This window comes from Rhamphochromis longiceps, linkage group LG9 (assembly GCF_057381845.1).
Source record: "Rhamphochromis longiceps isolate RC_006_pf linkage group LG9, R_longiceps_female_GT1.1, whole genome shotgun sequence".
NCBI lineage: Eukaryota > Metazoa > Chordata > Actinopteri > Cichliformes > Cichlidae > Rhamphochromis > Rhamphochromis longiceps.
In genome coordinates this window covers 36,100,816-36,123,078 of record NC_140565.1, presented here as the reverse complement: position 1 = coordinate 36,123,078, position 22,263 = coordinate 36,100,816, and the positions used below count along the sequence as shown (strand labels likewise).

General features: G+C 47.2%; 2 protein-coding genes across 6 annotated transcripts in view; one reads left to right on the top strand and one right to left on the bottom strand.

Moving 5' to 3' along the window:
• Window positions 1-3: 3 nt before the first annotated feature.
• Window positions 4-11,525, bottom strand: nub1 (negative regulator of ubiquitin-like proteins 1). Of its 2 annotated transcripts, XM_085417650.1 has the most exons (16): window positions 11,172-11,525; window positions 11,014-11,116; window positions 10,641-10,786; window positions 9,483-9,650; window positions 9,282-9,346; window positions 7,585-7,649; window positions 7,352-7,519; window positions 7,113-7,201; window positions 6,919-7,025; window positions 6,462-6,648; window positions 5,872-5,979; window positions 5,637-5,789; window positions 5,409-5,555; window positions 5,248-5,328; window positions 4,509-4,704; window positions 4-3,971 (listed from the first exon to the last, which is right to left on the bottom strand). In XM_085417650.1, exons 3-16 carry the CDS (start codon window positions 10,779-10,781, stop codon window positions 3,832-3,834), a joined length of 1,815 nt encoding a protein of 604 aa, XP_085273776.1. In that variant the 5' UTR covers window positions 10,782-10,786; window positions 11,014-11,116; window positions 11,172-11,525; the 3' UTR covers window positions 4-3,831. The 2 variants fall into 2 exon arrangements, with proteins under 2 accessions (XP_085273776.1, XP_085273775.1); XM_085417649.1 differs by lacking the exon at window positions 11,014-11,116 and having other exon boundaries at window positions 5-3,971; window positions 11,171-11,524.
• A 1,791-nt stretch (window positions 11,526-13,316) lies between these two features.
• LOC146662805 (NACHT, LRR and PYD domains-containing protein 12-like) overlaps window positions 13,317-22,263 on the top strand; it is a 33,114-nt gene continuing 24,167 nt past the window's right edge. The window contains exons 1-2 of one of the 4 annotated variants that reach the window (XM_085417627.1): window positions 13,317-13,910; window positions 14,018-15,803. In XM_085417627.1, coding sequence (XP_085273753.1) covers window positions 13,643-13,910; window positions 14,018-15,803 — 2,054 coding nt within the window. In that variant the 5' untranslated portion in view covers window positions 13,317-13,642. Of the gene's footprint in view, window positions 13,911-14,014; window positions 15,804-22,263 lie in introns of all 4 variants that reach the window. The other 3 variants (XM_085417628.1, XM_085417626.1, XM_085417629.1) reach the window with 3 other exon arrangements.

Sequence of the window (22,263 nt, the reverse complement as noted above, 5' to 3'; positions counted from 1 at the left end):
ACTGAAGACGTTCTCAGATGAGAGGCCAAAAGTCTTCAAGAAACTTAAAGTCCAGATGCTTTTCTCTCCAAGATCCTTAGACTAGGATTTTTCAACCATCAATCATTTAGATATAAGGAGTAACAGGACATGTGAAGGAATAATAAGTTGGTCTAATTATGAGCTGCGTGAATGCATCGATCTTTAAAGCACTTTTTGGCTCTAGGTTATATTCCTGGAGAATTTACATCAAGTTAGTACTCAGAGGCCCCTCCGTGAATCGCTACCTCATCGTGGTGGAAGGTTTGTGTGTCCCAGGGATCCTGTGTTGTTGGGGGGCTTTTGCACTCTGGTAGGGTCTCCTGTGGCAAATCAGTCCTTGGTGAGGGACCAGACAAGAGTGATTCAAAAATCACCAATTAGAAGTAGATCCAGATTGTCTGCACTTAGCATCAGTTCAGAGTACCCGGCCTTCCTGAAGTCCTTGGGTGTGGTGCTTGAGGGTGCTCCACCTCGGGACTCGTCTTACTGGGAGACTTCAACACTCGGGCAATGACAGTGTGACCTGGAGGGGCGTGATTTGGAGGAAAGGAGCGTCTGTTCGTTAGTCGAACCTCGGATACAGGAGGAACAATGCAATTCCCATCCTGGTCGTGGAACACTAGACCAGCTCTCTATCCTGTCAAGGATACCTGAGGGAGCATGGGAAATTGCCCAACCAGTCTGCATGTATTTTGTGGACTTGGAGAAGGCACTCGACCGTGTCCCTCATGGTGTTCTGTAGGAGGTGCTGCGGGAGTATGGGGAGTCTTTGCTACGGGCTATCTGAACCTTACACAACTGCTGCAAGAGCTTGGTCCACATAGCTGGCAATAAGTCAGACTCGCTCCCGGTGGGTTATGGACCCCACCAAGGCTGCACTTTGTCACTGATTCTGTTCATAATCTTTATGGAGGAGTTTGGCCATCCAGGAGGGGCTCATACAGCGCAGGAATATATTAATCAGTATTAGAGTTACAGTGGTTGCAAAAGTATTCGGCCCCCTTGAACTTTCCCACATTACGTCACATTACAGCCACAAACATGAATCAATGTTATTGGAATTCCAGGTGAAAGACCAACACAAAGTGGTGCACACGTGAGAAGTGGAACCAAAATCATACATGATTCCAACATTTTTTACAAATAAATAACTACAAAGTGGGGTGTGCGTAATTATTCAGCCCCTTTGGTCTGAGTGCAGTCAGTTGCCCATAGACGTTGCCTGATGAGTGCTAATGACTAAATAGAGTGCACCTGTGTGTAATCGAACAAGGCCGAACAAGGAGAGCGCTGATCAGAAATGCAGCCGAGAGGCCCATGGTGACTCTGGACGAGCTGCAGAGATCTACAGCTCAGGTGGGGGAATCTGTCCACAGGACAACTATTAGTCGTGCACTGCACAAAGTTGGCCTTTATGGAAGAGTGGCAAGAAGAAAGCCATTGTTAACAGAAAACCATAAGAAGTCCTGTTTGCAGTTTGCCACAAGCCATGTGGGGGACACAGCAAACATGTGGAAGAAGCTGCTCTGGTCAGATGAGACCAAAATGCAAAACGCTATGTGTGGAAAACTAACACTGCACATCACTCTGAACACACCATCCCCACTGTCAGATATGGTGGTGGCAGCATCATGCTCTGGGGGGGGCTTCTCTTCATCTGGGACAGGGAAGCTGGTCAGAGTTGATGGGAAGATGGATGGAGCCAAATACAGGGCAGTCTTGGAAGAAAACCTCTTGGAGTCTGCAAAAGACTTGAGACTGGGGCGGAGCTTCAACTTCCAGCAGGACAACGACCCTAAACATAAAGCCAGGGCAACACTGGGATGGTTTAAAACAAAACATATCCATGTGTTAGACTGGCCCAGTCAAAGTCCAGATCTAAATCCAGTCGAGAATCTGTGGCAAGATCTGAAAACTGCTGTTCACAAACACTGTCCATCTAATCTGACTGAGCTGGAGCTGTTTCAAAGAAGAATGGGCAAAGATTTCAGTCTGTAGATGTGCAAAGCTGGTAGAGACAGACCCTAAAAGACTGGCAGCTGGAACTGCAGCAAAAGCTGGTTCTACAAAGTGTTGACTCAGAGGCTGAATAATTACACACACCCCACTTTGCAGTTATTTATTTGAAACAAATGTTTGGAATCATCAGTGTTGGGGAGTAACGGAATACATGTACCGCCGTTACGTATTTAAAATACAAAATATGAGTAACTGTATTCCGTTACAGTTACCGTTTAAAAAGGTGGTATTCAGAATACAGTTACTTTGTTGAAATAAATGGATTACACTGCGGTACTTTCCCGTTTCATATTGTCGCGGGTCAGGACTGTTTGGGTTTGTTTGACAGCTACGGTCTGTTGTTCCAGGCGGCAGCGTTACGGTTGCCATGGTTACAGGGCGACGCTCTCTCTCTCTCTCTGCGACTGTGTGTTTCCTGGGTGAGAGAGGCCTTTTCGTTGTTGTTGTTGTTGTTGTGCTAAGCTAACAGGCAGAATGCTACAAGCATAGCTCTAAAGAATGTAGCATCATGGGCAGTGTAGTCCGTGCTGCTGGGAGAATGGACTGCCATACACGTTATGGGTCTGTGAGCGCGAGGAGGGAGAAAAAGGGGAGTGGAAAGGTACGAGTTGTCATCGAGGAAAAACGGGAGCTGGAAGCATGTAAATATAATAATAACCACTTCAGCCAAGAAGAGAGCCTGACGAGCCCAGTTGTAAGTAAGCTATTAAGACTCGACTGTTCGTGTTTTCCTCCGAAAACAGTAAGTTCCGTTGGAGCAGTCTTTCAACGCCTCTCTCTGTCTCTCGCAAGAAAAGTTGACCCACACAACAAAGTAGAGCTATTTTTCGGCTACGAGCCGACAGGGACCCCGCCGTATTAGTCAGAGGTCCCTTTACTACGGTTCGGAGTCGCGGACCTTCAGTAATAGTAATAAATCACACAGCAATAGTACATTCACGTTGTTGTAAAAAGCATGATAATATATTAAGTAATCCAAAGTATTCAGAATACGTTACTGTCATTGAGTAACGTAACGGAATACGTTACAGAATACATTTTGGGGCATGTATTCTGTATTCTGTAATGGAATACATTTTAAAAGTAACCTTCCCAACACTGGGAATCATGTATGATTTTGGTTCCACTTCTCACGTGTGCACCACTTTGTGTTGGTCTTTCACCTGGAATTCCAATAACATTGATTCATGTTTGTGGCTGTAATGTGACAAAATGTGGAAAAGTTCAAGGGGGCTGAATACTTTTGTAAGCCACTGTAGCAGCCTTTCCTGCTCAGACTCAGCTTTGTCTCACAGTTCTTCTGGAAGGTTCTGAGGGTTCAAGCCTGAAGTGCAGAGTGAGACTCAGAGTGAAGACTGAGTCTGTTGATGCACCACCCTAACCCCCATGCTACACCTCCTCCACCACCAATCAGCTTCAGTCTCTGTTCTTCTCACTGACCTGGTGTTTTTGCTTTTGTGTTTTTGTGTTTTCAGACAGACAGACAGAAACACTTTGTGTCGTCTTTATTGGCTCCATCACAACCAAAGAATCAACAGGAAACCGCTCAGACACAAACTGAGACTCCGCTTTGATCCAACATCACCAACAATGATGTCATTGATGATGTCACTGATTAAACTGATACACCTGTGCGGTTTGAGCGGCGGGACTCTGAATTATTGCTGAACAGATGATCGTCACTGTCTCCACATTGGCACGCCGCTCTGAACTCCCCGACTGCAGGACGATCTGTGTGTGCGCGTGTTTGTTCTACACAGCGACAACACTCGACCCGGCCCGAGCGTGTCACTAGGTGTGGGCGGGCTCACGGTGCAGGTACGCCTTCATGGCAGAGATGAGCTCGCTCTCCTCCTCCAGCGTGAGGTCCAGGTAGTCCTCCTCGTGGGGGGCGATGTCCTCGAGCACCTCGCTCACCAGCTCGCTGTCCTCTGGAGGGTCACACAAGCAGACTTTAGATCATGTGACTTTTTTCTTTTCTGTTTTTGTCTTTAAGGGTTTTTATTGATTCTATTTTAAACATTTAATCTCCGACTGACAGTCTGTGTGAAATCACAACTACACCTCTGAGGTACATTCCTCAGCTCGTCGGGTCACTCAGGCTTTCTATTGGACGATGATGGGTTTCTAAACCACATGACCGTCCTCACTGAAGCCCCATTGGCTGGTTTGGTTAGCATGTTTTCACAGTGACTGATGAGATGAAGATGAACCTGCTCTAAACGAGTTTCACCCTGTGAGCTCTCAGTTTCAGAGAAAAGCAAAGAGACGTCTGTAGAAGTTTCCATGCTCGTCAGACAAAACGAGTCACAGAGACTGAGGAAGACGAAAGGTCTAATCTGGCAGCTCAGGTCCTTACAAAGGATGAGATCTGCTGACATCTGCCTCGTTCAAACATCGACTCGCTCACTTCCTGTTCTGTAACTTTGTTTTGTTTATGCTGGATAAACGAAGGGCGGTTCTGTTACCTGGGGAGCTGGAGGCGGAGCTGGGCTCCTCTGAGGATGGTGTGGAGGAGGAGGAGGATGTGGAGGGCGGGGTCAGCAGCTCCGGGGAGAGGACGCCCTGGTTGTCCAACAGCAGCTGTGTCGCTGATTGGACGTCTCCACCTGTCAGTCTGAGCGCCGCTTCAGCCGAATCCCGCTCGAATCCCAAATACAACAGCTGGAGGGACAGAAAGAGAACAGCTGGAGGAGAACAGCTGGAAGAGAACAGCTGGAGGAGAACAGCTGGAAGAGAACAGCTGGAGGAGAGCAGCTGGAGGAGAGCAGCTGGAGGAGGGCAGCTGGAGGAGAGCAGCTGGAGGGACAGAAAGAGAACAGCTGGAGGAGAACAGCTGGAGGGAAGGAAAGAGAACAGCTGGAGGAGACATAGCTATAGGAGAACAGCTGGAGGAGAACAGCTGGAGGGACAGAAAGAGAACAGCTGGAGGAGAACAGCTGGAGGGAAGGAAAGAGAACAGCTGGAGGAGACATAGCTATAGGAGAACAGCTGGAGGAGAACAGCTGGAGGAGAACAGCTGGAGGGACAGAAAGAGAACAGCTGGAGGAGAACAGCTGGAGGAGAACAGCTGGAGGGACAGAAAGAGAACAGCTGGAGGAGACATAGCTATAGGAGAACAGAGAGAAGCCCCGCCCCCAGCTTTCCTCTGCTCGTCTTGTCACTGTTCAATAAAGTTTGAATGTTGAACGTGACCTCTGAGCGTACCTGCTCCACCATCTCTGGGCTAGCTCCGCCCTCTGTGTTGTTATTGGTCGCCTGGGCATCCTGGCTCGAGTCCAGCAGGATCTGGGGATGGCACAGAGGAGAACATGGAGTCAGTCACGGCTCCACCTGTGAGACCTGTACGAGGAGGCGGGGCCACTGACAGCGTAAGCTCTGTCTACGTTCCCGTCGGCGTGGTGCAGGGCGCGGGCGGCGTCTCTCTGGGAGAACCCCAGCTCCATCAGGGCGGAGATGGCCTCCATCCTCGTCCTCCTCTTCTGTCTCTCCCTCTGCTTCAGCTCCTCCCGCTCCTGATAAATAGAGATAAAACTTTATTAAACACTCAAACGGGACGACGACAGGCGGTGAACTGACTTCCTGTCAGGTGTTACCTGTCGGCGGGTGCTGATGTGGATGGCGGCCTCCTGCAGGTCGCCCCGGGAGGCTCTGAGGCCGAGCCGAGCTTCTCTCTCGCTGAAGCCCAGCGCCATCAGCTGAGCCATCTTCTCCGAGTCGGGACGCAGGCGCGCGTACAGAGACTCCACCTGACACACACAGCAGCTCAGTGAGCCACTCACACACAGCTGGATTATTGTGGACTGTCACTCATGCTAAGCCGAGTCTCACCCTGGAGAGCTGCAGCCGCGCCTCAGAGTCGCTTCCTTCGATGTAGGAGAGGAGGCTCTGCAGGAGGTACAGACGCAGGAACAGCACCTCCTCTCTGCCCGTGTTACCCTGGCAACACACACATTAAGTCAATGACAGGCTGAAGGTTACAGATTCACTGCAATAACTTAAGCATAGCTCATCAGCATGTGTTACCATGGTGATACATCCCAGTAAGAAGTAAACAGTGGACATCTGCAGTGAGACTGTTCAGCTTCACATTGTTTACAACATTAACATTAAAACTTTATTTACACAGGTCGTCCCACTGAGACTCAATGTGTCACATACATGCTCACTCTCAGCATCGTCTAAGAAGCTGACCAATCAGAGTGCAGTCTGTCTTCACCGCCACTCAGCCTGCTCAAACCTGATTGGTCAATGATTCTCAGACTACAGGAAATGGACTACAAATATGGACTACAAATACAAACCAGAAAGTTTATTCCCTCATGTTGGTCACAAACATGAACACGTTCCCTGATGATGATTTCACCCTCAGCATCAACACACAGTGTGTGTGTGTGTGTGTGTGTGTGAGAGAGTCTGACCTTGATCATCAGCAGTCTCTCCTGCTGTTCTCCGTAGCAACGCAGGAAACAGTCCTCGGCTCTCTGCAGGCGGCTCCGCCCATCCTCCAGGCAGGACAGCGCCTCCAGAGCGCGGTAACACCACACGATGTCCAGCTGCAGCACGGCGTAGTTATCCACGGAGCTGAGCAGCGCCGAGCCGCACTTACTGCACGCACACACGCACACACACACACAGGACTTTAACCCTCATTAATGACACACAGCACGCTGGATGTGCTGGAAAACCTCCTCACTCTGGAGGTTTATTTTGAAAAGCTGGTGCACGTTGCGCTCACACACAGGGACTTCCTGTCTCATGAACACAGTTTCAGACGTTTACAGTGGCGGTGGATGAAGAGTCTCTGATCTCAGGCTGAAGGCTGATAAACTCGTGGTGAGCTGTGACGCGGCTCAGAGCCAATCAGCTCGCTCGTACCTGAACTGCTGGTCGGCCTGCAGCAGGTGACACAGAGCGTTATCGTGCTGCTTCCTCTTCATCAGAGCGCGACCTTTCTCATGGAAGCCCATGGCCAGGATCAGAGCCTGCACACACACACACACACACACAGAGGTTACACAGCAGCGCCCCCTGGTGCCGACCTCCACACTGCGTCCTATCTCAAACTCCACCTTCTTCTCCGTGGGGGGAATCTTCAGAGGGTTTCCTTTCTGGTCGGCGATCTCCAGGAACGGTGTGGTGTGTGGGTCCTCGCTGCCGTCTGATGGAGAGGAGCAGACATTTAAAAACAAACAGCTGTGCCCCTCCCACTGCCACGCCCACATGGTCACCTGTTAGCCTGGGACACCACCCTGCTGTGGTCACCTGTGGGCTGAACAAAGGTGTGTTGGAGGCGTGGTTGTTTCCTCACCTCTCTCTGACAGGATCTGGAAGCCTTTCTGGGTCCTCTGGACGCTCTCCTCCTGGCTCCTCCTCTCCTCCTCCTCCTCCGTCAGCTGCTGCTTCAGCTCGCCGTCGCTCACCCTCAGCACCATCACCTTGCTGTGGTTCTTCACGCCCTGCTCGTCCAGACGCCGCTCTGCACACACACACACGCTCAGCTCTGACAGATCACATGACTACTGCAGCTGTGAGGTCACTGACCTGCAGACAGAGTCCTCCCACTCAGGATCAGCTTGATGCTCCTGAGGCCGTGCTCCTCAGCGACCCTGCACGCACGCGCGCACACACACACACACACACACACACACACACACACACACACACACACACACACACACACACACACACACACACACACACACTTTACTACAGTATTGAATGGAGAACTGGTTCTTCTGCTTCCCAGTTTTCCAGCTGCTTGGAATCATTTGTCCTGTTGATCCCACTTCTTGTCCTCACACTACGATCAGCTGATTCCAGCTTGGATGTCAGAGGAGGAAAACAGTGACCATGTGTGTCCAAATGCATTTTTTATTGCACAAAAGAAGAAGATGAATGTAAATGTAAATAAGTGAAACGTGCATCCAGGACAGAAACACTCACAGTGCTGCTAACACAACCTCACTTCTTTACATCTGCACTGACAGCATGCTAACGCTAAGCTAGCCCAGAGTGAAAGCTGAGCGTGTGCAGACTCCACCCCTCGGCTCAGCAGCCAGAGCCTGAACTTCAACAGGTAACAAACTGATGAGCAGTCAGGCTGCAGCCTCGTTACTACCTGTTCCTGTTTCTACAGTCGAATCACCGTGGCAACCATTTTTTGTGTGTCTTCATCTTTGATTTGTGCGGTCAGCTTTGTGCTATGTTGGAGGTGTGTGTCCTCATTACAGGTGTGTTGGTGCCTCAGGTTTAAACAGTGATTATGAGACAGTGAGCTGCAGCTGTTTTACAGGGTAACATGAAAGTAATGCAACGAGTAGTGTAACTAGTTACCTTTTCCCAGGAGTAATTAAGTATTGCATTACTTTTACACCACGTTCCAAATTATTAATAAAATTGTATTTAAGTGTCACAAAGATTAAATGTGTTGTTTTTCAATCAAACTCATGGTTGGCATTGTGTCTCAGAGCTGTTTGGATCACCGACATCAGCCTCAGACACCTGCGATCATTCCTTTTCTACTGAAGAAGCATGCGCCACATTATTAAGCACACCACCACTTACAAGCAACATGGGAAAGAAAAAAGCTCTCTCTGCTGAAGAGTGTGAAACAGTTGAATGCCTTGGACACATAATGAAAACCTTTCATATTTCATCCATCCATCCATTCACTTCCGCTTATCCTTTTCAGGGTCGCGGGGGGCGCTGGAGCCTATCCCAACTGTCATAGGGCGAGAGGCGGGGTACACCCTGGACAGGTCGCCAGTCTGTCGCAGGGCCAACACACAGGGACAGACAACCATTCACACTCACATTCATTCACACCTAGTGGCAATTTGGATTAACCAGTTAACCTATCCCCACAAGCTGCATGTCTTTGGACGGTGGGAGGAAGCCGGAGTACCCGGAGGGAACCCACGCAAACACGGGGAGAACATGCAAACTCCACACAGAAAGACCCCGGCCTGATGGTGGCATTGAACTCAGGACCTTCTTGCTGTGCGGCAACAGTACTAACCACCGTGCTTAGTAAACATAATTAATGTAATTAATATGTATCAGTGTGACGTCTTTATTGTTGCTTAGCGATGGAGGTGACTCTCACATCGCAGCCAATGGCAATCGATGAACATCTGAATCAATTAGAGATATCAATAATAGAATCTGATTGGCTAAAATCTTATCAGTTTCCATAGCCACACACACACACACACTCAGCCTGCGATGTAATCGAGTACCTGTCCACCACCTGCTGCGCCGACACGTCCAGCCTCGTCTCCAGGTACGTCCTGACCTTTGGATCCTGGAAGCAAACACTGAGGTCATTCTCCTCCGTCACAGGAGAGCAAAGCATTGTGGGTCGGTGTGTGTCATGTGATGAGTGTGTGGCGTGAGGTACACCGTCAGGTAGCTTCCTCTGTCCTCGCCGCCTTCGTTACCTTCTTGGCGTCTCGCGGCAGCAGCAGCTCCAGCGTCGCCACGCTCGTCTCCCTGAACGTTTGGTTTCCTCTGCCTCGCTTCACCGCCTGAGCTCGGATCGACTCCAGAGCGCCCCCTACCTCCGACATGGGCAGGCGCAGCAGGGGGGCGTAGCGCTCCGCCAGCTCCTGATGGAAGAAGAACAGCACTGAGCGCGCTCAGAACAGAATCCAACGGCGCTGCACATGGGCTGAACTTTGCTGTGACGCTGAGACAAAAACCTCACTGATGCTTGAATCTCAGTGAAACAGAATCAGTCAGTCCTCATCCAGGGGCGATTTTAGCCCCTTTTTGGGGGCGCTTCCCCCAAACCCGCCTGGGTGCTTCAGCAGCCCCAAAGATTTCTGTTTTTGACAATATTGGCTGTTTGTGTGACACTACTAAAAATATAAAAAGCATGCAGTACTTAATTGACAACATTTAACAACAAAAGTATAGATAGCCCCTCCCCCTGCTCTGGGGGGACAAAAGGACCCCTGATGATCCTCTAATCGCCCGAGCCAAGGTGTGAAACTGGGTGTGGGTCCCAATCAGCCAGAGTTTCGGGTGAGTTCATTGTGAAACCTGGTCCCACCCTATCATGTGACTTCCTGAGGTCAGATGGCCCAGGATGTGAGTGGGCGTTAAGGCGTCTGGGAAGGATCTCAAAACTGGGAGGAACAGGGGCTTAAATGCACCAAGGAGACAGTCAGAGACAACTCGGGACAACTGGAGACATTTAAGGATGCAGGGACTGACAGAGACGGGGAAGACGTCTCATCGTGACGAGTAAAGTGTATCTTGGCTGGATGGGCAGCTCTCTGCATGCTCAGCACCCCAAAGCTCTGATCCTAGAAGCGCCCTGCTCTCATGTGTTTCCTCTATAATCTGTTTCACTGGGTCAGTAAGTTGTTTAACTGAGGTTTCCTCTGACAGGAAAGAAAAACTGAACTCTTTAATGATGGTTTTATTTTTTTTGTTTTAGCAGATTTATTATTTTATTGGATTCATGTGAATGATTAATTTGTTAAACAGCGTCACAAAGTGACCTTCATAGACCTGGCTGAACGTTATATCCTCATACTTTGATCTCAGTAGGAAGGTGTGTGTGGCCACGCCTCCTCAGGCGGGTCACCCACCTGCATGTGCTGCTGGCCCTGCTGCTGGCCCTGCTGCTGGCCTGGCTGCTGGCCCTGCTCGGTGTACGGCGGGTTCCACAGCTGGATCTTCTCCTGCTTCAGGAGGTTCTTCAGCTTGGCCTCCAAGTTCTGCTCCGCCATCGTCTCTGAGAGGATACAAGATAAAAACTGTGACGTCAGCATCTCAGGTCCACGAAGACCTTTTTAAAACCCCTGGACCGGGTCAGAGGACAGCAGCTGCTCACATCTGGAAGCGTTTCAGTGAAGCTCCGCCCCCTGATGGTGGCCAGCGATCACTACAGGAAGTGCAGCTGTAATAATCTGTTTCCTGACTTTGAGTTAAAGCTGAGGTTAGTCATCATAAATCACTCACTCCTGTCACACACAGCTCCAGCTGCATGAAGGGAAATGTAGGATCCACACAGCAGCCTCCTTGTATAAAGTCCAGAGGTCAAACGACAGTTCAGAGGTCAAACGACAGTTCAGAGGTCAAACTAAAGTTCAGAGGTCTCGGTGACTTCAGCACAAACCTGTGGTGTGTCTTCAGCTGCTCCAAACTCTGCTCCCGGCGGATTTACGACACAACAGCCTCAAACACGACACTTAATCAGAGAAATGACGCCACCGGGCTGACGTCAGCAGCTAACAGCTGCAGGTGAGCACAGCTGCTCTGACAGGTAGCTCACTGTCACAGGACCCGACGGCGACCAGCAGCTCGATCCGAGAGCCGGTAAAACTGCGGTAAAGCTCCGCGGCGGTAGCTGTCTGCTGTTGTTTACGCGAACCAGGCTTTTCTGGGAGGGAGGCGAGCGCTCACTCTGCGCATGCTCCAGGATCAGCTGATCGCTCCAACGACGTCTGCCGAACACAGGCCGACGCTCCAGGACCACGTCACAGCAGACACGAGTCTTCACGAATATAGACGATCTTTGATCCTGCCGTACGGCTGCCCACGAGGGTCAAAACGAACAAACGCTACCTTAATGACACAAAGGGAAATGTATTAAAAATGTAAATACTAGTAAGTGCAGCAAAAGATATTTTGTTTGAAATGTATTGAAAATAAAATAAATAAGCAAATGATAAAAAAGAAAACCAGAAAATATAACAGTGAGTGATGCAACATGTTAGAAAAGGCAAAATAATAATTCAAAATAAAGTAAGACCGATTTTAAAGCTAAGACAACCCAGCAGGATCAAATTCAATCATAAATAATAAAAAACAATTTAAAAAAGTATAAGAACACTAACAGAGCCAAATCCAAAATCTGCGGTTATACATTTATTCTATCTCTGTGTTTGTTCTTTCCATTTGTTTTCTACATACTGTTTCTTAATAAAGTTTAATATTTGAAAAAAACCCCCAAAAAACCAAAAACCATCCAAACAGCGGTGGCTTTCTGAAACATCGGATATGTATTGGATTCAGCACCACATACGAAAGTGACCCCAATCGGATTTGAAAATATCGCATTTGTGCCGTTCACACTTTCACACCATGATCGGATATGAGTCGCATAGGGTCAAAAAAATCGGATTTGATGCGCTTTCGCCTGCAGTGTGAACGTAGCCTAAGTTGTAGTGATGGGATTTCCGGCTCTTTGTAGAGAACCGGCTCTTTCAGCTCCGAACCGGCTCTTCAGGTTGTTTTGTTGCTTTAATTGATTTATTATTAACAATAATATAAAATTATGCACAAAAGGAATTACTAAAGTAAAAAAAAAAAGTGGTTTTATTTATATATGTTTATATGTAAATATATGTGGTGGCCCCTAGAGACAAAACACGTACAAACTCCAAAACACATTTCTAGCGTTAACTGAACTTCAAAACAGAGCTACCTAGATCACTTAAATTACACAATTGAAAGCATGTGTGTGTTGTTTGTGTATTAGTGTGTGAATGTGTGTGTGAATGGGTGGATGACTGGATGTGTAAAGCGCCTTGGGGTCTTTAGGGACTAGTAAAGCGCTATACAAATACAGGCCATTTACCATATTTATACACAAGCACTCATATATATTCAAATAATTCAAAAAAATGTTCATTTAAGGGCCACAGAATATTTCTTTTTTTGGGGGGGGGGCAGAAAAAGAAAATGCATCTATGGATCACCTGTTGAGAAAGAAAAAAGAAAACAAGCAGAAGAAAACGAGAGTAATAGAATAAACAACATCATAGTTTATTCCTAATGGTGGTCTGTGTACGATAATGCTAGTTTTTAATAAATTGTGTGTTTGTGACATTTGTCAAACACTCGGTGAAGACTCAAACACAGACTCACATGCAAAAAGCAAATCTTTATTTATGCCTGTTTCACAGTCTAGAGTTTAAAAGTAGAGTTTGTCCCAGTCCAGCCCTGGCTGCACACGTCTTCTTTACAAACATCTGCACATAGAAAATCTGGATCATGGCAGTGAATGAACACGTTTCTGTCATTTGCTTCATTGGCTGCTTTTTCTGCCTGTGTTCATGTGATTCATGTCTAACACATGAACAGGTTTGTAATCAAACATCACATCATCAGGAGGCATCAAGAAACAAAGTTACTGCTGGAGGCTGAACTCAATTTGGTGGCAATGTTCAGAAATCTCACTCAGATCATTTCAAAGCTTTTACTTCTTCTTCACTTCTGTAAAATAAGAGAAAGAAAATCAGAACCCAGAAGTTCACTTCCTGCTGACTGAACTCTTTCAAAATAAAGCTGAAAGCTCTGAATGTGACACCGCTGCTCGTCCACAGTTTTTAGAGGAGGTCAAAGGTCAGTTGAAAGTGATGGATCCCAAACTTCCAGTACATCCAGTGAAGGACATAATCAGCTCTGTGATGAAGGCTTTTGCTGTGGAGTTTGTAGGCTGATCACTCTGTGTTTAATAAGACAGGAACAGCAAAGGAAGCTTGAACTGAACTCAAACACAAGTTTCTCCACTTTGACTTTTCTCTGTGACCATCAGAGCTTCTGCACAGTGTCATCAAATCTGCATGTTTGTCACTGACAGTCGATGATTTTAGTGATAAAGAAATGTGTTCACAGAGAGAGGAAGAGGAAGAGGAGCGGTGTCTGTGAGGAGGAGCAGCTGTCCTGCTGTGCTTTGTGTCAGGACGTCCTGAAGGATCCAGTCTCTACCAGCTGTGGACACTGGTTCTGCAGACAGTGCATCTCCTCATACTGGGACCAGTCTGCTTCATTGGGAGACTCGTCCTGTCCCCAGTGTGGAGAAAGATCCAGAGCTGGACTGCAGACAGCCAGTCAGAGCAGCTGTGTACAAAGTAAGACTGAACATCTGTCTGCTGATGGACTCATTTCTGAAAACTGGACTTCTTCTTGTTGTTCAGACATTGAAGAGTTTTCTTTCTGTTTTTCTTTCTTTCAGCAGATGTTGGTCTGCAGGAGGTTTTAGATGAACATAAGATCAGTCTGAGGAGGAGATGTGAACGTGTGACTGAAGGAAGTGATGAAACAGGAAGTAGAACCCTCCTCAACACCATCTACACTGAGCTCTACATCACAGAGGGACAGAGTGAAGAGGTTCATACCCAACATGAGGTGAGGCAGCTGGAGACAGCTTCCAAGATGGACGCCCTCCATGACGCTCCAATCAGGTGCCAGGACATCTTTAAAGCCTTACCTGACCAACAGAGACCCATCAGAGTGGTTCTGACCAACGGCGTGGCTGGTGTTGGAAAAACCTTCTCAGTGCAGAAGTTCACTCTGGACTGGGCAGAGGGCTTGGAGAACCAACATGTCAGTGTGGTGGTTCTGCTTTCATTCAGGGAGCTGAACCTGATCAGAGATGAGCAGTACAGTCTTCTGGAGCTGCTCCATGTTTTCCATCCAACATTACAGAAGGTCTCAGCAGAGAAGCTGGCTGTCTCTCAGCTTCTGTTCATCTTTGACGGCCTGGATGAAAGCAGACTTTCATTGGATTTCACCAACAGGAAGCTGCTGTCTGATGTCACACAGAAGTCATCAGTCAGCCAGCTGCTGACAAACCTCATCCAGGGGAATCTGCTTCCCTCGGCTCTCGTCTGGATAACTTCCCGACCCGCAGCAGCCAATCAGATCCCTCCTACATGTGTTGACAGGCTAACAGAAGTACGAGGCTTCACTGACGCCCAGAAGGAGGAGTACTTCAGGAGGAGATTCAGTGATGAAGAGCTGTCCAGCAGAATCATCTCCCACATGAAGACATCCAGGAGCCTCCACATCATGTGTAGCATCCCAGTCTTCTGCTGGATCACTGCTACAGTTCTGGAGCACATGGTGACTACAGAGCAGAGAGGAGAGCTGCCCAAGACCCTGACTGACATGTACTCACACTTCCTGCTGGTTCAGACAAAGAGGAAGAAGAACAAGTACCATGAGGGACATGAGACGAGTCCACAGGAGCTGACGGAGGCTGACAGGGAAGTTCTTCTGAAGCTGGGGATGCTGGCGTTTGAACATCTGGAGAAAGGAAACATCATGTTCTACCAAGAAGACCTGGAGCAGTGTGGTCTGGATGTGACAGAGGCCTCGGTGTACTCAGGAGTTTGTACAGAGATCTTCAAAAGAGAGTGTGTGATCTTCCAGAAACCAGTCTACTGCTTTGTTCATCTGAGCATTCAGGAGTTTCTGGCTGCTGTCTACATGTTCCACTGTCTCACCAGCAGGAAGACAAAGGTGCTGAGGGATTTTCTGGATATCTGGAATGACATCACATCGCTTCATGAGTTTCTGTCAAAAAGTATGTTGAGATCCCTCCAGAGTAAAAATGGCCACCTGGACCTGTTTGTCCGCTTCCTTCATGGCCTCTGTCTGGAGTCCAACCAGAGACTCTTAGGAGCTCTGCTGGGTCAGACAGAGATCAGTCCAGAAACCATCCAGAGAGTCATCAAAAACCTGAAGGAGATGAACAGTGATAAAATCTCTCCTGACAGAAGCATCAACATCTTCCACTGTCTGATGGAGATGAACGACCTCTCAGTACATCAGGAGATCCAAGAGTTCCTGAAGTCAGAGATCAGATCAGAGAGACTCTCTGAGATCCACTGCTCAGCTATGGCCTTCATGCTGCAGATGTCAGAGGAGGTTCTGGATGAGTTGGACCTGCAGAAGTACAACACATCAGAGGACGGACGACTGAGACTGATTCCAGCTGTGAGGAACTGCAGAAAGGCTCGGTGAGTCCAGATGTGCTCATTAACATTGGTGTAGATTAGTAGTTTAGTTCTTCAGATACACACAGCACTAAACGACTCTCATTAGTTTGTTTCTCAAATGAAATGATATTTTCTGTTGATCACTTAGCATGATCCTGCATTGGTCATCGTACGCTGTGTTGTAGACTCACATCTACATGTAGTACCTGTGTTGTGTCATTAGGGGGCGGTGTTTTAAATCTGCTGCTGCTGTTGGTCATTCAGACGTTCCTGTTAGACAGAAATAAGAGTCTATGAAGAGCTTCTTTGTAGTGAAGTCTGATGCCTGGACTTGTATGAAAACCATAGCAGGGTTTGAAATAGGGCTGGGCAAAACCATCATTTTCCTAATCGATGAATTTTTCAGTCTGAAGCTTAAGCTGCTCCTGGATGCCGTCGTTTGAGGTGCTGGTGCATAGCCGTCGTGCTTTTCTGATAGGCCATTTCCACCTTACAAAGCCGGGAAACGCCTGCATCACTTCCTTTTCTGTTCAAATATCCCCGTACTGTCGAACTGCGTGTTCGGGTGGAGTGATTTAAGTTGGCTGCGGCTGCCTCACTCATGTTGCCGCTACTCGCTGCCGCCGTGTCTGTTTTGAAAGTGATGACGCATCGACGCACATTTTTTTTTTTTAGGTCAACGTACTTCACATGTCGACGTAATCGATGACGTCGACGCGTCGTCCCAGCCCTAGTTTGAACATCCTCAGAGCAGCAGTCAGATCATTTTAGATGATCAGACAAAGATTTTGCAAACACTTGAATGTGTTTTATGCTCGTTTCAGTTCTTCTGATGTTAGCGAGGATATTTTGGAACTGAAACTGAGAGACACTCAGCACTTTATCATTTAACTCAGCGATGTCCAAAAGGCCTTTCATGCAGTTAATGTGAACAAGAGCCAGGGTCCTGATAACATTAGTGCAGCATGTGTCCTCTCTTTGGGAAGAAGCTGTCGTGGTTCCTGTCCCTAAATCTAGTCGTCCAAAACTTCTAAACAACTTCAGGCCTGTTGCCCTCACCTCAGAAAGTCTCTGAAAAACTCATCAGAAATGTGATTATGAAGAGACTGAACATCAGCTGGATCCAATGCAGTTTGCATACAGGCCCAACAGAGGAGTGGAGGACGCACTTTGACTAAATCTGATTCTTACACATGTAGAGAGTGAAGTGACTTCTGCAAGACTTCAGTTCATCAATTTTTCTGCAGCTTTTAATACAACACAGCCCATATTTTAACTAAAAGACTTTTAGAACAGTTTGAAATCAGGGAGAACCTGGTGGGCTGGATTTGAGATTTTCTAACTGACAGGTCACAAACAGAATAAATGGGGTTCTGTCTGACCCAGTGTTCTCCTCCACAGGTTCTCCTCAAGGCTGCGTCTTATCACCCTTATTATTCACTCTCTATACAAACATGTGTCAGAGCAGATATGAAAACTGGGCCATCATTAAATATGCAGATGACTCTGTTATTGTCAGCTTATTGAAAGAGGGTGAAACCAGCCACGGTCCAGTCACTGAGGATTTGTTCAGTGGTGGGAGGAGCAACGTTCCCTCTAATGTTTCATGTGTCTGAGCAAACGCACAAAACTCCCTCCTTGGACCACTGTGGTCACGCCAGCATCACGTCCATCCAAGTTACATGTTTATTAAAGTAATCAAATTACAGCATTTATGTTAGACTACTTTTAAGTAACTGCTTTATCCCACTTACAATGAAAATTAAAAACAATCTTGTCCATGACCTGTAGTATGTTAACACTATTGGAAGGAAAATAACTTGAACTCCAATTTTGAAAACACAACTTTCTTTTTTCTTTTTATAAAGCTCTGACTTGTATTCTGAGTCTGTGGTCTGGGAGAGAGTCTGTAACTCTGTCTGCAAGTACAGTAAATAAAGACCAATGTTGGGCAGTTAATTATATAGTTCTTCAAAAAAGTTACTGAGTTATGCAGAAAAAGTTTTTTGCAGCTGTTTATCTAAAAATGCAGCCAAGGCGGTTTTTTGGGTTTTTTAGATGTTTATTTAGTCATTTTTGGGGTAATAAACAAACAAACAACATGTTAACATTCTCTGTCATGAGACCATTTAAGACAGGAAAGGAAACAAAAACAGACCAAGATTAATATGATAGCATGTCGTATAGAGATTTATAGCTTCATATTAGTAATGTTCCAAAGTTCTTGTTCATTCAGGATCTGGCCACACAGTTCCTGGTAGCAGATCTCCATCTTTAGTTGCAAGCTTGCTGTCATTCGTTCCATTGTATGAACTCTTTTCAGTCTCTGTTTCAAGATGTTGTTTAAACAAACATTTCAAACTATTTACAGAACAATCAGCTGTTCTGCATCAAATCTGATGCCACACAAATTATTTGTACAGCTCCAAAAAATAATTTCTGTCCACTATGAGATGAAGGAGAACAACAACCTGATACCTGCAGGCCTGACAGCAGCAGATGTATCACTGCTGTCTGTGAAGGCTCTCAGTCATCCAGGTCATCGTGGTCAAAGGAGCTTGCAAAGAAAAGCGTCTGGACTTCTTTAAGTTACTTGAAGACGTTTCACCTCTCATCTGAGAAGCTTCTTCAGTTCTAAGGTCAAATGGTGGAGAGTCCCAGATATAAACCTAGTGGGAGTTTCCCCCCACAGAGGGACAAAAGGACCCCCTGATGATCCTCTAAACATCTGAGCCAAGGTGTGAAACTGGGTGTGGGTCACAATCAGCCAGAGTTTCGGGTGAGTTCATTGTGAAACCTGGCCCCACCTTATCATGTGATGTCCTGAGGTCAGATGGCCCAGGATGTGAGTGGGCGTTAAGGCGTCTGGGAAGGATCTCAAAACTGGATTATAGATGGCAGAGAGTTGGTGTCGTAAACCCCGCCTCTGTTCAAAGATGGTCGCTCACAGTGGACATAGATTCTGCTTTCACTCCTCTTTCAAACCATCTGTCCTCTCTGTCCAACATGTGAACATTGGCATCCTCAAAGAGTGACCTTTGACCTTTAGATGCAGATGGACTGCTGAGTCTTGTCCTGTGGAGGTGGCTCTTCTGTGTTGTGCCATGCGCTTGTGAAGTGGTTGTTTGGTCTCTCCAATGTAGAGGTCTGAGCATTCCTCGCTGCACTGTACAGCATACACCACATTGTTAAGTCTGTGTTTTGGAGTTTTGTCTTTCGGGTGAACCAGTTTGTGTTTGAGCGTGTTGCTGGGTCTGAAATGCACCGGGATGTTGTGCTTGGAGAAAACTCTCCTGAGTTTTTCTGATACAACGGCTACATAGGGGATGACAATGTTGTTGCGTCTGTTCTTCTTATCCTCCCTCGCTGGTGTCTGATCTTCTTTCCTGGACCCTACACCACCGGGCAGAACATGTTTTTCAAAGCCTGAAGGGAAAAAGAAGGAACACACACATGTAAGGGAAGCACTCAAAATGTGCGGTTATCCTAAATGGGCGTTTATAAAGTCAGCAAAGAGGCACAGAAAAGAAGACCAGACACCAGCGAGGGAGGATTTTTTTTATTGAGTCCATTTTATCTTTTGGTTCGGTCAGAGAAAAACTCACTGAGTCAGATAGTGAGACGGTCCAGTCGTCTGATAGGTGAGTCACAGTCCTGTTTGACCTCCCTGTACTCTAAACAGGTACAGAGGATGTCTGTGAAGGTTCTCAGTCATCCAGGTCATCGTAGTCAAAGGAGCTTGCAAAGAAAAGCGTCTGGACTTCTTTAAGTTGCTTGAAGACGTTTCACCTCTCATCCGAGAAGCTTCTTCAGTTCTAAGGTCAAATGGTGGAGAGTCCCAGATTTAAACCTAGTGGGAGTGACCCCCCACAGAGGGACAAAAGGACCCCTGATGATCCTCTAATCGTCTGAGCCAAGGTGTGAAACTGGGTGTGGGTCCCAATCAGCCAGAGTTTCGGGTGTGTTCATTGTGAAACCTGGCCCCACCTTATCATGCGAATTCCTGAGGTCAGATGGCCCAGGATGTGAGTGGGCGTTAAGGCGTCTGGGAAGGATCTCAAAACTGGATTATAGATGGCAGAGAGTTGGTGTCGTAAACCACTGCCTCTGTTCAAAGATGGTCGCTCACAGTGGACATAGATGCTTCTTTCACTCCTCTTTCAAACCATCTGTCCTCTCTGTCCAAAATGTGAACATTGGCATCCTCAAAGAGTGTCCTTTATCCTTAAGATGCAGATGGACTGCTGAGTCTTGTCCTGTGGAGGTGGCTCTTCTGTGTTGTGCCATGCGCTTGTGAAGTGGCTGTTTGGTCTCTCCAATGTAGAGGTCTGAGCATTCCTCGCTGCACTGTACAGCATACACCACATTGTTAAGTCTGTGTTTTGGCATTTTGTCTTTCAGGTGAACCAGTTTTTGTCTGAGCGTGTTGCTGGGTCTGAAATACACTGGGATGTTGTGCTTGGAGAAAACTCTCCTGAGTTTCTCTGATACACCGGCTACATAGGGGATGACAATGTTGTTGCGTCTGTCCTTCTTATCCTCCCTCGCTGGTGTCTGGTCTTCTTTTCTGTGCCTCTTTGCTGACTTTAAGAACGCCCATTTAGGATAGCCGCAGGTTTTGAGTGCTTCCTTTACATGTGTGTGTTCCTTCTTTTTCCTTCAGGCTTAGAGGGAACATGTTCTGCCCAGTGGTGTAGGGTCCTAATTACTTCAAGTTTGTGTTCCAGAGGGTGATGGGAGTCAAAGAGGAGGTACTGGTCCGTGTGTGTGGGCTTCCGGTAAACTTCGATGTTGAGGTTGCCGTTCTCTTCAATGTGCACAGCGCAGTCCAGGAAAGGCAGACAGTCGTCCTTTGTGTCTTCCCTGGTGAACTTTCTGTTTTTATCCACAGCGTTAATGTGCGCAGTGAAGGATTCCACTTCTTGTGTCTTGATTTTGACCCAGGTGTCGTCCACATATCTGCACCAGTGGCTGGGTACTCTTCCTTTGAAAGAGCCAAGAGCCTTTCTTTCCACTTCCTCCATGTAAAGGTTGGCTTCAATAGGTGACACGGGGGAGCCCATGGCACAGCCATGTTTTTGTCTGTAAAAGCCTTCGTTGTACTTGAAATATGTAGTGGTGAGGCAGAGGTCTAACAGGGTGCAAATCTGATCGGGTGTGAAGTTGGTCCTGTCCTCCAAGGAGCTGTCTTCTTGTAGTCGTTTTCTGACAGTTTCCACGGCCTCCGTGGTGGGTATGCAAGTGAAGAGAGAGACTACATCAAAGGACACCATGGTTTCATCTGGATCCAGGGTAAGTTTCTGGACCTTGTCGGTGAAGTCGGTGGAGTTCTTGATGTGGTGTGGGGTGTTCCCCACGAGAGGAGCAAGGAGGGTAGCAAGGTGTTTAGCAATGTTATAAGTGGCTGAGTTTATGCTACTGACTATGGGTCTGAGTGGGACAGCTTCCTTGTGGATTTTAGGAAGTCCGTAAATGCAGGGTATGGCATCCCCTGGGTAAAGGCGGTGATATCTAAGGCGGTCAATGATTTTGTCCTTTTCAAAGTCTTGAAGGCAAGCTATAACTTTCTTTTTGTGGCTGCTTGTGGGGTCTCGCTTTAGGGCTTTGTAGGTATTTTTGTCACTGAGGAGAGTAGTGATCTTTGTATGGTAATCTGTAGTGTTTAGGACCACGGTGCATCTTCCCTTATCAGCTGGTAAAACAGTGATGTTGTGGTCTTTGCTCAGGGAAGCGACGGCCTTCTTTTCCTGTATCCTGGGCTATCTGATCTCAGGAATTCACATGATAAGGTGGGGCCAGGTTTCACAATGAACTCACCCGAAACTCTGGCTGATTGGGACCCACACCCAGTTTACACCTTGGCTCAGGCGATTAGAGGATCATCAGGGGGTCCTTTTGTCCCTCTGTGGGGGGTCATTCCCACTAGGTTTATATCTGAGACTCTCCACCATTTGACCTTAGAACTGAAGAAGCTTCTCGGATGAGAGGTGAAACGTCTTCAAGCAACTTAAAGAAGTCCAGACGCTTTTTTCTTTGCAAGCTCCTTTGAGGTACAGAGGATGGCTTTATCAGCTAGAGCAGGGCGATATGACCAAAAATATTTATCACGATATACATTTGAAAATTTGCGATAACGATATAACTGACGACATAATTGACACCAGACAAAATACTTTACAACTCCACAACTTTATTAGTGCAAAAACCATCAATGTATTTTCACTTAAACAAGCAGCTGTTTTTTAATGTGCTTTAAAGTTATATAAAAATGTAACAGTGCAAATGCAAAATCCTCGCTGACAGTTTAACCAAAAGGCGTTTCCAGTGGCCGACACATCCTCAGCATTACCATGTATAACATCCACAACACTTAAAAAGAGGTTATACACACACAATACGGTAATATTATGTTGAAGAACAGCACGTATCACTCCGCGAGGCTCCGCCTACGACAGCCGTAATGCTCCCACAATCCATCAAG

Excerpts from the sequence above, each read along its gene's own strand:
- nub1 (XM_085417650.1), bottom strand. The coding sequence starts at position 10,781 with ATGGCGGAGCAGAACTTGGAGGCCAAGCTGAAGAACCTCCTGAAGCAG. Across the intron at positions 9,651-10,640 it reads AGGGCCAGCAGCACATGCAG|GAGCTGGCGGAGCGCTACGC; the intron begins GTGGGTGACCCG and ends TTCTTCCATCAG. Across the intron at positions 6,649-6,918 it reads CAGGCCGACCAGCAGTTCAG|TAAGTGCGGCTCGGCGCTGC; the intron begins GTACGAGCGAGC and ends GTGTGCGTGCAG.